Source organism: Pholis gunnellus, assembly GCF_910591455.1.
Source record: "Pholis gunnellus genome assembly, chromosome: 3".
Classification (NCBI taxonomy): domain Eukaryota; kingdom Metazoa; phylum Chordata; class Actinopteri; order Perciformes; family Pholidae; genus Pholis; species Pholis gunnellus.
The window spans coordinates 12,053,323-12,067,833 of record NC_136529.1 but is presented as its reverse complement, the minus strand read 5'-3'; the positions used below and the strand labels follow the sequence as shown (position 1 = coordinate 12,067,833).

The window sequence follows — 14,511 nt, the reverse complement described above, 5'->3', positions numbered from 1 at the left end:
TGACTAACTTTATAAGGAACTTCCTGTGAGTGATGACATCACGATGTGGCTCACAAGCAGGGAGGGGACGGGAGGGGAAGGGAGGGGGGGGCTGAAGTGGGAGTAGAGACTGTGAAGCCTATTTATCCCTGTTTGGTGAAACATGGAAAGAGTTTTACCGACAGATTCAGAGATGTAAACCAGAAATAAACACAAGCAGATGCTTTATTGAACTGGATTTGATTACATTTCATTTTTCTCACAAAATGTATCACCATAGGTGAGTATTTCCTGCACCATCCATCACATCAAACGTGTAAATCATTTACAAAACTCTGATGCTCATATTATTCACATCCACGCACAAACTTATCACCTAGCAAAAACCCCTTCCTCGGCTTGTCAACTGGCCAAGGGAATCCCAAAAATGTGCCTGAAATTATAAAGGGGGATTAGCAGTAGGCCAAATATGTCATGATAAGCCTTTTGGGTTTGAGGGGCCCTTGTGCCCAAGCTGTAAAGGATTTACGAACTCAGGCACAAGAACACTCTGTTCTCTCTCTGCACACACCTCTGCTTTCTGCCACTATTGATTCAACATATGAGTTGCTTGTAGCCATTGTATCGCTGTGTTTGGTTAGCGTGCATGTCAGTGTTGGGTTTGTATAGCTCGGTTAGATTATAATGACATAGTTAATACAACACCACTTAAGATCTAAGTAGGCTAAGTGACTGAAAATAGAGGGTGTGCGACTGAGGGATGGCACATGCAAGATTATTCACATATTAGCCGAAACATAAAACAAAGAAAATTCTGATTACATCAACCGTGTAGCCTGGGTTATCTAATTACATTGGGTTTAAGTGAACATCATGCCAGGTAAACAGGTCCAGCCAAAATAATCTGAATCTGGATCTGATAAGCGAGCTGCTAAACAATCTGGGCTCCATTCAGCTATCAGCTGTGCAGATAACAGTGTTTCTGGCTGTGTTGCTTTTCCCGTTGTCTGTGTTTCTGCCCTGGAGCCATCCCCATTACTGCCTCTGTCTCCCTGCAGATCCATGAAGTTTGTCGTTTGACTGTATGCTTGCTCTTTATTAAACCACACAGGAGACACATTTGAAGTACAATATAGGTCAAGACATGAAACGTTTTTTAAAGGCTAAACTACCAGGATGATGTGGCACCTTATAATTATCACTTTATACTGCTGCAAAGCAGAGTATACAATTATGAATAAACATCACTCCACTGCATCAACCAATCCCCATCGAGCTGTAGCCAGTTGACAGAGCAGCTGCATGTCTAATTGTTGAGTTGTTTACTGTATCCTGCATGTCCCCAACTTTGTCAGCTGATTGTATCCTTGTGTTCACACATGCTCCGTCCTCTAAGGTTAAAAGCAGACTTTGATCACATCAAGTTAACTTAATGCTTAAATTAGACCTGCGTATATGTCCCATATAGGCTACACTCAGCCTGTACTGCCGCACGTACGCTGCAGGGAGACGTGTTGAAAATGAAGACTGCGCCTTTAAGGGCAAGTGTTCCGGGCGGAGCCAGCGCGTCTCTCGTGTGGTGGAGCTTATAAGACATCGCTCACTACAATACTAGACTTATATAAAAGTGTTACAGTGCAGCCGGAGCGCCACCTATTCGCTGGCGTGCTGTCTCTGGTGCAATCAGACGATTACAGACTCAAAGAAACCAAAGAAACCGAGGAGCTATTTTACACCAAAGAGGAGTCTAGGAGCGAGTCGGCGGAGGAAAACCGCGAAGTTATTTAGGTGAGTTCAGAAAGAGGTTTGAAATGTCTGGTGTTGGCTGCTGTAAGTAGGAGCCCGTGTCTATTGTTTTGTATGTTGGTGCCAGCGCGACAGACACCTCTGATTGATGCAACATTGAGGTTATAGGCTTATTCGTGTGTATTGTTATAAGTTTGTTTGTTTATTTGTGTGTTTTATTTCTAAGCCAGTCAGAGGAGCGACTTGTCTTCAAGCCGACATTTCGAGGAATTTAAAAAGTTCTTAGAAAAATGAGCTACAAATTGGGAACACATTTTACAACTTTCACTGAATATATATATATATATATATATATATATATATATATATATATAGACACCGTGTCTGTTTTTTATGATGGATATAAAATGTTTGATCCCTTACATAACTTTAAGTCGATTGCAAACCTATAACTGTTTGCGTTTTTATGTAGTCAACAATATCTGTATATTTTTAAATCTTTTCCGCTTCCACTAAAGGGAAATAACAAACCACTCTGTATATCATCATCAGCTACCTGTCCTTGCCAGATAGCTGACTTGTGGTGTGAGTCACCTGCTTGCTACAGGGCTTTTAACCATTATTATCTCAATCCGGTAAAGTGAGGGGGTGTGCGCGCTGTTTGCTTGCCGCACAGGTAGAGCGGGTATGGTTGCTCGGAAACCGCTGCAGGGGTGTCATGAGCGGGGTGTGAACTCTTTCTTTCAAGATCTGTGTGACTACTGCAATCCTGAATCAAAGGCAAGCTATCTCCTGATGTCACTGCTAACCCCATTTAGACCTCTTTTTTTCCAGCACCCATGGGCCCTATGTTATCTTCACACTCTCATTGAGCCTGTCCACCTATTGTATCAACAGAAAGGCCAGACTTGACCACATAAAGACTCGCATTCTCTGGCCAAATGATCTCAATTAAGTGACTGAAAGTAAATTCCCTCAATGCTCTGCATGGCACGTCATTTGTTTTATCCCGTTGCCTGTAAATTCTGCTGTGGTTAACTGCCAGGATGAACTGTCTTTGCACCTGTTGCAAGAGGAAGCACAAGCCCCCGGGGTTCATTATCGGGGATCATGTTGCTTCCCATCCCCGCCAAACCGAATCGACGACCCTGGGCATAGGGATTGCATGCCTTGGTGGGCAGTTTGGCTCATGTTGGTGCCCCAGACTTCCTGTTGTTTTAGAGCCTTGTTTCTCACCAGTTGTCAGTGCAGCACGTAAATATGGCTCATAGGAGACCAGGAAGGAGGGGGGCCGTGTTCTTCTCAGTCATCAACAGTATAAGGAGGACAGCGTGTCACTGGGTGTGCACGCACCTCATTTGTGGTCTCCAGAAGAGATGACCACCAGGCTGACGGATGCACCTGTTTTGCTGCATTCTGAAAAATAGGACTTCTGATAGGGTGCTGAAGTCAAAGACAAACAAAGACGCCCACAGCTACCCGTGATACACTCGCTTGGAAACGTGAAGGCTCTGCATACTTTGATATAACACCTTCTAAACTCATGTCTCCAGGGATTGTGACATACTGAACAGGTTAATCCAGTGCGAGGTAAAAATATTAGTTTAGATTTTACATACAATGTATCGCTGACCCCAGAAATATAAAAATCCTGCCAGGTCCCCCCCCCCCCCCCGAATATTGTACACATTGTTTACTCAGCCCTGACACATACTTGACATGACTCGAACATTCAGGTCATTTGACTTGAGGAGTTCTTGCAACATCAGGTATATCTCTGGTAACTGGAGGAGCCCTTTCCTCTGCTGGTCAGGACAAGCGAGATTGCAGCACTGGAGCACGGCACAGTCAAGTTTAAAATAAACTGTAAACGTATTAAGAGGTGGAACAGTCTGTACAAATAGAAGTCTGAAAGTTGGTTTATGGGTTCACACATAAGATTGAGTATTGTTGAAATTTAGGCTTGTTGAATATAGCACTGTATTTGAAATGTAAAGATCATTCAGTGACCTGGTGAAAAATAACAACTGCATTTGTTTATCAATATAAGGCACCAATTATTGTCACGCAAAACTACTTCAGGCCAGTTTTATAAATAAAGTAGAAAAAAAACACAATCTGCGCATTATACCGACATTCTTGCGTCAAGATCCTTCTTCGTTATTTTGGTCTATCGACTACTTTTCCGCTTTCTTTGTACAATACTGACCAGAAAGTTGTTGACCGAGTGCTCTGTCCTCTTGGTGTGTTGTGACATAAGAGTCCTATAATCTTGCCAAAGTGAGCTTTAATCATTCCTCTGTCACAGAAGATTATAGTCTAGTCTTTTTAGTGGGAAACAAAGCACAAGGCCGTGACTAAATATTTGGTTTGGTGGGCAGCAGAAATGGGTAGATTTGGGTCATTTGCTCTCTGTTCCAATATCATGACTGTATTTCTCCTTTAGCTTCAGTAGAGGATGTGGGCTCTGCTTACAAAGAGTATTTTTCAATGCGCTAACCCATGTTCTGTTTCCTCTTCATCTGCTTTTGCGTTCACCCCCCTTTCACTGTCATTCATGGCTGTATCTTGGCTGTGTTACAGGTACACCAGAAGCAGGGGCAGCCAGCCGGGTGATCTGAGTGTTTCCTGACTTTGATGCGACCCGAGTGTGCCTGGAGCATGTCCACAGTGGGCCTGACTGCCCAGGAGATTTCTTTTCCCATAGAAAACCCCTTCCTGAGGGGCAGCTACTGTCACAGCATGGCTGGATCCAAACCCTCCTGGAGCTATCACCATGAGCTGGACAAGTGAGTGTTCAGGTGCCAAGACTAACAGGCCCTTAGGGGAAGAGTCTTAGGATGGATGTTTTTTGAAAATCTGCATGACGTGCTGCACTTTTATGATTCAGGTCAGTCTGAGATTTATTGTAAATAATGATGATAGGTTAGGTCCTTTTTATCTAAACTGGTACAAATGTTTCTTTTCTTCCTTTTTAAACAGCTTCTACTTCAGTATGAACACTGCACACTCGGATCACAGCTCTCGTGCTCATCATAAAGGGCCACCTCCACCGTCTCTAAATTATGAAAGTAAGTGCATGATCTGTCATCTGCACAGTGCAGGTCTTCTGAAATACACACATGCTGCTTTGGATGTGCTGTTGCTTTGAATCATCTGCTACATACACACTAGACTCTGCTCATGCATTCCTGTCGTTAACCAACCTTTATAAGTTGATACTGCGTCATTAATGTAATGTTCCTTTTCCTCTCTTGACAGGACAGAAACACAGTCCCAGTTCACAGAGATTACCTCCAAAGAAATCCCGGCCCTCCCATCTCTCCTTGTTCTGCAATGCCGAACCATCCACCCCAAGTCCTGCTGATGACGACCAGGTGGTCCCCTCATTCCAGAGGCTCTCGGTGTACGAGTGCAGCAGTCCACCACAGACGCCAGACAGATGCTCCAAGCCTCTGCCCCCCATCCCTCCACAAACGGACATCTCCCCTGAGCAGGCTATGGACAAAGAGGTAGAATTTTTCACAAGTTCGGACGACAGCCGCTGCCTTGTGTCAGATCAGTGTCCCAAATCGTCTCCCTTTCGATATGGAGTCCCCAGTCGAAGGAGCTTCAGGGACTGTGGGCAAATTAACTATGCTTACTACGACGGCCCATTAGGACCGCAGAGCCAGAGGCAGCCCAAGCAGCAGCAGCAGCAGCAGCAGCAGCAGCATCAGGCACATCCTCCACAGGAAGTGCGGGAACAGTATGAGCTGCAGCGACAGGAACCGCCGGAGCCAGCGGTCTATCAGAGACAGCAGGACAAAGCTCAGAGGAGACTGCGACGCTCGCACTCTGGCCCAGCTGGATCCTTTAACAAGCCCTCACTGCTGCGCCTCACATGCCAGAAACGGCACACCCAAAGTATGGATAAGGCCGAGGTACCACCCCCTATCCCTCCACGAACAATCAAGACAGGAGACTACCGCCGCTGGTCAGCAGAGGTCTCGTCTGGGGCTTACAGCGATGAGGACAAACCACCCAAGGTGCCACCAAGGGAACCTTTGTCTAGAAGCAGCTCCCGCACTCCCAGCCCCAAGAGCCTCCCAACATACATTAATGGGGTGATGCCCCCAACTCAAAGCTTTGCACCAGATCCTAAATACGTAAGCTGTCGTGGTTTACAGAGACAGAACAGTGAGGGCTCCCCCTGCATCCTCCCTGATATGGAGAACGGCAAGAAGGCCAGCACCACACATTACTATCTCCTGCCTCAGCGGCCCGCTTTCGTGGACTCACCTTGTGTAGAGAGATTTCTTCGGGTCATGGAAAGCCCTGCAGCTCGCAATACAGATGTATCAGGCTCGGAGTGGGACTGTCACACCAGGAGGAAAGCACATGTGGATTTAGTTTGAAAAGTTTAAGTGGAAGTAGCAGAGGACTGTACATGAGCAAAAGCCACTTGAAAAAAATGGTGAAACCGGACGCTAACAACCCTCAAACTGCTGCTTTAACTTTTTATTTTTTTAACCCCCTATGTATTCTGAACACACATGGTATGTGTGCACTGTATTCAGTTACTGGTAATGTTAAGTAGCTATCACGGCTGAGATACTTGATGTAAAAACTGTATCTCTGACAATAGATTGTGGGAAAATTCCACATTGTAGAGCTTACTTTTTTTTTTTTCTTTTTTTTTTATGACATTCAATATTGTGCGGTTTTTGCTGATGTTGTGGTACAGTCAGAGGGTACAAGCTGGCCTTGAACCTCATGCGGTTCAGTGTTTTTCTGTGTCTTGAAGGTTGAGGATGTTTTGTGAGATGCATTGACGCTGCCTTTGTAGGGGACAGAGGTCAGTAACGTCACCATGAATCACTTAATATATGAAGTCTCAATACAAGGCCAATTACTTTTTAACAAAATGAAGGATATTAGCACACAAATCTCTTTTCTGTTTGCTATTGTACATCAACACTGATGTGGTTTCCCCGCCTTGATGAAGTTGCAGTCTTACTCAGGCCACTATATCTGTGTAAATGAATGTTTCCCACATGGTACATTTTGTACTCAGAGGTGGGTACATTACTGGTAGCTACGCGTGTTTCCATTGGAGTGTCAGTGCAGCTTATGTGGTGTAGTTGTCTGTTGATGAGAGTGTGTGTGTGTGTGTGTGTGTGTGTGAGTGTGAGTGCGTGGACATGTTTGTGCATACGTGCATGTGAGCATCAGTTGGAAAAGTGTTCCGGTGAGACTTTATACAAATGACTTTCTACGATTGGTAGAAACTATCAACCATGTTACTGTGCTCTGTTTATTTGCAGCGCCTGCTTTTGAGAACAGCCCTCTTAAAAAGTGATTGCTTTCTTTCAGTGTCCAGGTCTGTTTTGTTGCACAGAAATTGGCCTGTTGAACATTAAGTGAATGCGATGCTCACTGAAATTCCATCAAACACTTGGAGGAGCTTATTCTTGTTTTTTGGTCAAGCTGTGAGCAATTGCTTGGAACTAATTTGCCTCAAGTACTACCTCCCTTTGATATAATCCTATATTTCACATACTCCCCATTAATAAAGAAAACATTTAAAATTGTAATCTACAAAAGACGAGGTAACCAGCTCTGTATGTTACCTGATAAACAGTTTTTAATTCAAGTACACTTCACTTAAGAGTAACACAAAGGCAATTCTAACCGGATATCCTTAAATAGAGATTTTAGATCACGCGGATCTTAGATCACAGAGATGTTAGGCTAACCTGTTAATACAGACGTGCATTACAAAGACAGTGCAGGGTTTACCTACCTGACACAGACTTTCCTGTTCTGCTCATGCATTCCTGCCTTACATGATTGCAGTGGGTGTGGTCTGAGAGACTTTGGCTGCTGGCAGCCTAGAAAATATATGATTTTTATTGTTGTAGATTGTTCAAGAAGCATCAGGATGATATAGTAAATGTAGCACATGTATTGAAGTAACCCTTGGTATCGAACACGGTGTTCAGTTTGGGAAACAGATAACTGCTAAGGTCAAACGGTCATTGAAATATACTTTCTCTCTCCCGCCTGCTCACACAACCTTGCCAACACAATGTTGCTTTTGACTTAAATGTCTGAAAAAATGTTTACATCATACACTGATACTATTTAATCTTAAGGTATTCATGTGTCTTATTAGAAATAATAAAACTGAATGAAGACTAGTTTATCATGAAATAACTTCTCTGCTGTGGTGAAGACATGCACTGGGAGAGTACAGTATGCTGTGTACAGTATTTAACAATTCCATTTGTTGTGAATAGTTGATGCGTATATTCTTTAAAAAGAAAGCAAAATAAAATGACTTATTTATAAACCTGTTTCTTGAATCTGTCGAGTCTAAACTCTCAACTCAGCTGTTTGGCCTGTTTTATCACCCACACACCCTCATGCTGTACCTTTTTGTGACTGGCCTCTATCCAGAGAAAGAAGAGTGACTTACAATGGTCGACTGACAGGTGAACAGTGTATTGCCTTCCTCTTCCTGGTTAGAACACGGTCTCCTCCTGCATGACTGCTTAGATGCTCTGTGGCAGCCAGCTTTTCGCCCACAGGTTTCCTAACAATGTTGCAAGTGTTTTACTCTTGACTCAAGTCCATGTGGTTGGGCATGGAGCCCAAACCACAGTGAAACACACAGCATTAGAGGTCAAGTAATGACTAAATAAGCTGTAATTACAATGTCCACCATAACCTCTCAGCAAAGCAGTGACCATTTCTGTAGGTTTGTGTTTTTTTTTTTTTTTGATAGCAATTGATTTAGCGCTATCGTCTTAGTCAAATAAAAGGCAGTAGTTTGAACTATCCAGGCCAAACCTTTCACCTGGTTTACTTTTAGGGGAGCTGCTGGGCGACGGCATGGGTAGTGACCATAGCGACTAAAGACAGGCTGCTCATTTTGAATGTCTGTTGTGTGCAAGAATTAATCCATATGTGGTTTGTGATTAGCTTCTGAGTAAAACGCATCATTGCACTGCAGTGGCACTAAAAGGGATTGTTGTGGTCAGAGCTCAGACATGTTTAGGCTCCACTTTCACAATTGTAATTACTTTTTTATCAAACTTGGCAAAAAAAGCTATACGGGATCATTACAATTCTTTGTGAAATTAAGTCACTTTGTCCCTCAAACTGTTTCTATGGCTGATTCTGTCTTCTTAAACCTTTTTATTTCCTGACTGAGCTTGCTTTAGTCAACACAACTTGAATCTTTTACTTAAATATATCATTGGATTTTGACCCTTACATGGGCTCAATTCAGGGATCGAGCATATAGGACTTAACTTCCACTTGTAGCGTCTCATCTATTTTTTTACAATATTTTCAGTTGATTAAATAGAAGTCATTGAATGGCGCTGCTGATGGATGGACAAGTGCAACACATTTTTCAGGATAAAAATGATGACAGTAATTATGCCTCATGTCCTCTGCTGATTAGTCTGCAGGTGTCTGAGTGGAAGAGAGCATGCAGGTTTTCTGTGACTGGCTCTTAACACATGTCTGCACTGCTGCAGAAATAGATACAGATATACAATCAAAATTTGAGCGGGCAAAGAAAATGACATAAAATTCTGCCATAAACAAAGAGGTATGCTGGGTGGCCCCTGGCTCAGGCCCCAGTGTGTCTCTGCAACGGCAAGGTCTATTGGTATCATAATAAAGGTAACACTTGCGAGATGTTCGCAGGTGTCAGCATCAGCATATGTTACTGGGTATATTACAATGAAGATGGACAAAACTGTACACTTTTAGAGTGGGTGAGATTTGAAACGTTTTCAGGTAAAACACGTTACATGTCCCTGTAGGTATTAATTCAATCTAAATCCAGCAGTTTTTTGGCCTTGATTCAGGAAAACAATCAATCAGATCTCTACACATGTTATATAAACGTTGCCATTCAAAGAAAACCATAACACATCGGTCTATTTGACCTCATGCTCGTATTGATGATCAATGCTTTTATTATAAAACAGTACCACTATTCATCCACCAGATAGAGACATAGACCAGGTTTTACATAAAAGGCTGAGGAGGCTGTTCGATGCTCAAGTAAGACAGAGTGCAAATAATTAAGTACAGACTTAAAATGACCCAAAGACATTGGTGTAGCCGTAGCCATAAGCAGTGTTGACATGCCCTGGAAAAATAATGACATAATTTATGGTTATGGCTGGAACAAGTGAAGTTTATTTTTTCTGTTCTTCACTGTCTGGTTCAGTGAGTCGTAGAGTATAAGATTGAATGCTATACTATCCTCAACTTTTGCAATGACTTCTTGTTAGTGTTGGTAGCAGGAAGTAGTAAAAGTGCTAGCACGACTATGCATCAGGGTTATTCCAGGGTTTACACACGTTTCGGCTAAACAAAGACATTACAGATATCCTGTTATTATATGAAACATTCTCCAAAAGGCACCAACACCACAAACATAACCAAGAGGGCAAATTCAGTGACTTGAATTAGTTGAGGTGATGCAAAAATTGAAATTGAGTATCAAGCAGCTATTGTTATATACATACAACAAAAAAAGTTAAATATGAATTAGTTAAATGCAACCGTACTGTAAATCCGAGCTATATAGAGGCAAATTCACGATCAATAACATAAAACCTTTAATGATCAAAATAGCTTATTCTGCATGAGGATACATTTATATTTTTGTTCTGAAATAGGCCTACTCAACAACATACTCTTCCATGTTTAAGACAATTCAAACTACATGGCATTTCTAATCCATCTATAAAACATCTGCAATGTTTTTCTACATTCAACTATATGTTATTTTTAGAAACTTCTTCCTCTTAAAATTATGCCCATTTTCGCTCTTCATTGTGAGTGAAAGGGGTAGTTAACAGCAGGCTTTTGTGGCAGTGTCACAGGATAATATCTAACAAAGAATGAGAATCTGAGCTGGGAAAGCTGACCTGTATATTATAAATAAAATGTTGATAGTGAATCCAAGGTGCTATTCTTGGAATATTACTTGTTGTGCTCACTCATATCTGTTATATATAAATATACTTTAGTTATAGCGAGAGCAATTTGTCAAATGTTCAAGAGAAGTTGAATTATATGGTAGCTTTTCCCCTGGGTATTCTGATTACCATCCCACTCTCCAAAACAAACAAAAAAACATGCAGCCAGATAATCTGAAAAATCTGTGTGCATTGATTTAATGTAAATTTTCCTATCATTTGCTGTGAGTGGTGGACAGAGTTGTGAATATTCCGACTGAAGTGCTGCTTGTTACTGAAATTGGTTCCAAGTGTCTCCTATGAGTCAACCACTAGGTGGACACAAACAGCCATCACTGACTCCGATTGAAAGACAATCAGTATATTGCTGTTGGGGACCAGCAGTGCAGATGTGCACTAGTATTTCGAGGTGCAGTTGCACAGTTAAAAAAAATCTTACCAATCATTATCATAACTAGTAAGATCGGTCTGTAAAGCTATTATTACCTGATGATGAGAGTGCTGAGTCCCAATTCTACAACAGGACAGTGATGGTCACTGCTGAGGTTGAGTAAACAATGACACATTTTCACATCACTCTCATTTGTTTTATAGATCATGCATGTATTAAACTCGCTCTATTTCTGTGCCTCTCTATTCACATATTGCAAAGGCAAAACATCATTAAAATGAATGTGTGTCTGCCATCTAGTGACAAGATATTGTACTGACTCTGATGGATGCCAACAAGCAAACATAAAGACAATAGTGCTGAAACAACCCCAACAACAAGTTTCAGGAAGATTAAGTATTTATTAAATGTTACATTTTTACCTTTTGTTTCTCAATATTTCACGGCAGTATTGCTCATTGACAACAAATCAACATTTAAAACGCTAAAACAAATCCTGGCAAAAACAATTTGATGTAGTGTGGTGTGAATTAACTGGAATCTACAGTGACATGTTCATTTTTATATATGGGCACAAGAGGCAACAGTAAACTACAATTAATATAAATACAATCATAAAAATCACAACAACAAATCACTAGTATAGAATATCAAGTTAAATATAAACTTGTTTGCTTATACCGATCCGTAAGCATGGAAAGCTATTGTAATTAAAACAGAAAGTTGCGGTCTGTAGCCTTCATGGGTTGATGTGCCAAACCTCTGGACGTTTTGTTGTGACCTGGAAAGACACAAGAATGACCACATTTTAAAATCAACATTTTAACTACAATCATTTATCTGTCCTTGTACGCCAGAATATTTCCATAGTACTGTATGGGATTTAGAATAGTACACAAGATATACAACAATACCTGCATTTGGTTGTCAAACTTGATTGATGTGGAAGAGGCTGCAAATCACAAATTGTGATCTCCTGGGGAAAATAATTGATGTTATTGACACTGTGAAATCGTTGAAATTAAAAAAATCCCCAAAAATCAGTGATTACTAAAAAAAGAGATCAGGATGCACCTGTAACAGAGAAGTCAAAGAAATCTTCCTCAAAAGCAGACAGTCTTCTGTTATAGGGGTTGTCTATTTTCCTATTATAGAGAGACAGTTTCATTAGTTTCACATGGCAATGTTTGTAACTTTACATTTACAGATAACTTAATTTGCATATTACTGTAAAGGAAAATGCATTTTAGGCATCATAACTCACCAAATGCTCATATGTTTCTTTTTACGGGTGACAGCAATGACAATGATAATCAAGAGCAAGAGTGCTGCTGTCAATGATCCAAACAGTGCGCCGTAGAAACCTGGACCCCAAAGGAAGAGGTCACACTGTGGGCCATAAAATTGCTCAAGGCTAGACTTGTAGCACCTGGATTGAAGGGTCACACGAGTGAATTATATTAATAAGATTAACATTATGAGCTAAAATGAAAGACATATTTAAACATCTTGCTCTTAGATAAGATGAACACAGAGCTTTTTGCTTACCTACATGTCGGCCCTTTCTGAATGTCATTTTGACATTCTCCATGTTGATGACAGTAGTCAGGGTTTGTTTTGCAAGGTCCAGCACACTGCCATTGACCATTTACAATGTCAGCAGTATAATAAGCAAACTGTGAGCAGTTTACATAATGCTCCAGATCTGTGATATCTGATTGATAAACAAATCTGTATTTATCATTTTGTACAAGTATCATAATGCAAATATAGAAATGATGACATGCATTAAATAACAAAACAGTGACTGTGCAAAGCAGCAATAAGTAAAATGTTTAGAACTGACAGAGTACACTTACTTGTAATCTCAGGTGTCTGAAAGGTGAGACCATTTAACTGCACTTCTGAATTGTTAAAGGCCTGAGAAATCTTATTGAGATTACTTTTTTTATTCAAGATATCTATCAACACACCATCAAGCTGAGTGTTGACAAACTGGATTTGAGTTTCATTGTTTGGATAGATGTACTCCACCACGCTCTCTGCAACAACACTTCCTTGTCTACAGAAGAAAAATAGAAATATATTACCAAAAGAAAACAGCTTGTGCTTGATTAAAGAGTAATTAAAATAATTGTAAAAGTAAAGTTTATGAAAAACTTACGTTAATTTGATGACTTGTACTTTTTTAAAGGTTTTTGGATCTGCTTCTTTGCATAAGGCTTCAAGCTGCAACACAGAACTGATGTCATTATAGCACGGTGAAGCTATAAATACAATTCTGTGATTATTATTATTATAAAAAACAGCAGAGAGCAAAACATAAATGATAAACAGAATATCTTTATATAGTATCAGATACTGCAATGATTGTCTATTAAATAAGTAATAAGGTATAAGACATGAATAAATACGAATAAATATAGAAGACTACTATCATATTTTAAAAAAAAGATATACCTCCCGTTCTAATGTTGTGATGAATTCTAATGATTGAGGTGAGCTTAGATTATTAAAAGCTGGCAAAAAATGTATGTTGACGATTTCCAAAGTAAGATTTGCTTTTCGAGTTGGTATTGCTCCGGTATCTGCAAAAGAGGGTGACACCCATAAAATTGAAATTGCAAAACCATAATAGAATTTACAAAACTGTGGTAAGAAATACCAATGCACATTTAATGTTGACATACACCTGAAATCCTATAATTTAGCTGCATTCATTATTTTCTGAAATCTAAAGAGTGTTTTAAAGAACTATAATTGACTATGATTAACCTCACCGACACGTGCAGGGATGCCATTAATTCCAAAGGAACATATGTCTCCGGAGAAAGACGCTGGACATTGGCAGTGACATCTTCCAAGTGTCTGGTTGAACTTACAGGAACCCCTGATACAGTGACAGTCCTCACACTGAGGAGTTGTAAATTGTTTCTCTGGCGACGAAGGCACCATTGTTGTAGATGTTCCTCTGCTAATCAATGGGTGCAGAGTTGTGCTGGTACCTGCTGGTTTTGTTTCAGTTTTTGGTTCAGTTGATGTTTGAGTGAAGTCAGTAGTCAGTAGGGGGGATGTAGACATTGAACTTGCTGATACCTCTGTATTTGTGGTGGGATTGATTGTTGTTGTGGAATGATCAGTGTTGGTAGTGCTGCCTCTTCCATTTGAGGTGAGTGTTGATGTCGACTCTGTTGAACCTGTTTTTTCCATTGGCCTCAAATTCGTACCGGTTGTATCTTGTGTCTCCATCGATGAAGGCACCATTGTTGTAGATGTTCCTCGGCTAATCAATGGGTGCAGAGTTGTGCTGGTACCTGCTGGTGTTGTTTCAGGTTTTCGTTCAGTTGATTTTTTAGTGAAGTCACTAGTCAGTAGGGGGGATGTAGACCTTGAACTTACTGATAC

At 40.8% G+C, this 14,511-nt stretch overlaps 1 protein-coding gene across 2 annotated transcripts; it reads left to right on the top strand.

Annotated features, from left to right (window-relative positions):
• The first annotated feature begins 1,627 nt into the window (after positions 1 to 1,627).
• Positions 1,628 to 6,729, top strand: errfi1a (ERBB receptor feedback inhibitor 1a). Of its 2 annotated transcripts, XM_079183815.1 has the most exons (4): positions 1,628 to 1,767; positions 4,309 to 4,514; positions 4,708 to 4,796; positions 4,987 to 6,729. In XM_079183815.1, exons 2-4 carry the CDS (start codon positions 4,363 to 4,365, stop codon positions 6,120 to 6,122), a joined length of 1,377 nt encoding a protein of 458 aa, XP_079039941.1. In that variant the 5' UTR covers positions 1,628 to 1,767; positions 4,309 to 4,362; the 3' UTR covers positions 6,123 to 6,729. The 2 variants fall into 2 exon arrangements, with proteins under 2 accessions (XP_079039941.1, XP_079039942.1); XM_079183816.1 differs by lacking the exon at positions 1,628 to 1,767 and having other exon boundaries at positions 4,501 to 4,615.
• The last annotated feature ends 7,782 nt before the right edge of the window (positions 6,730 to 14,511 follow it).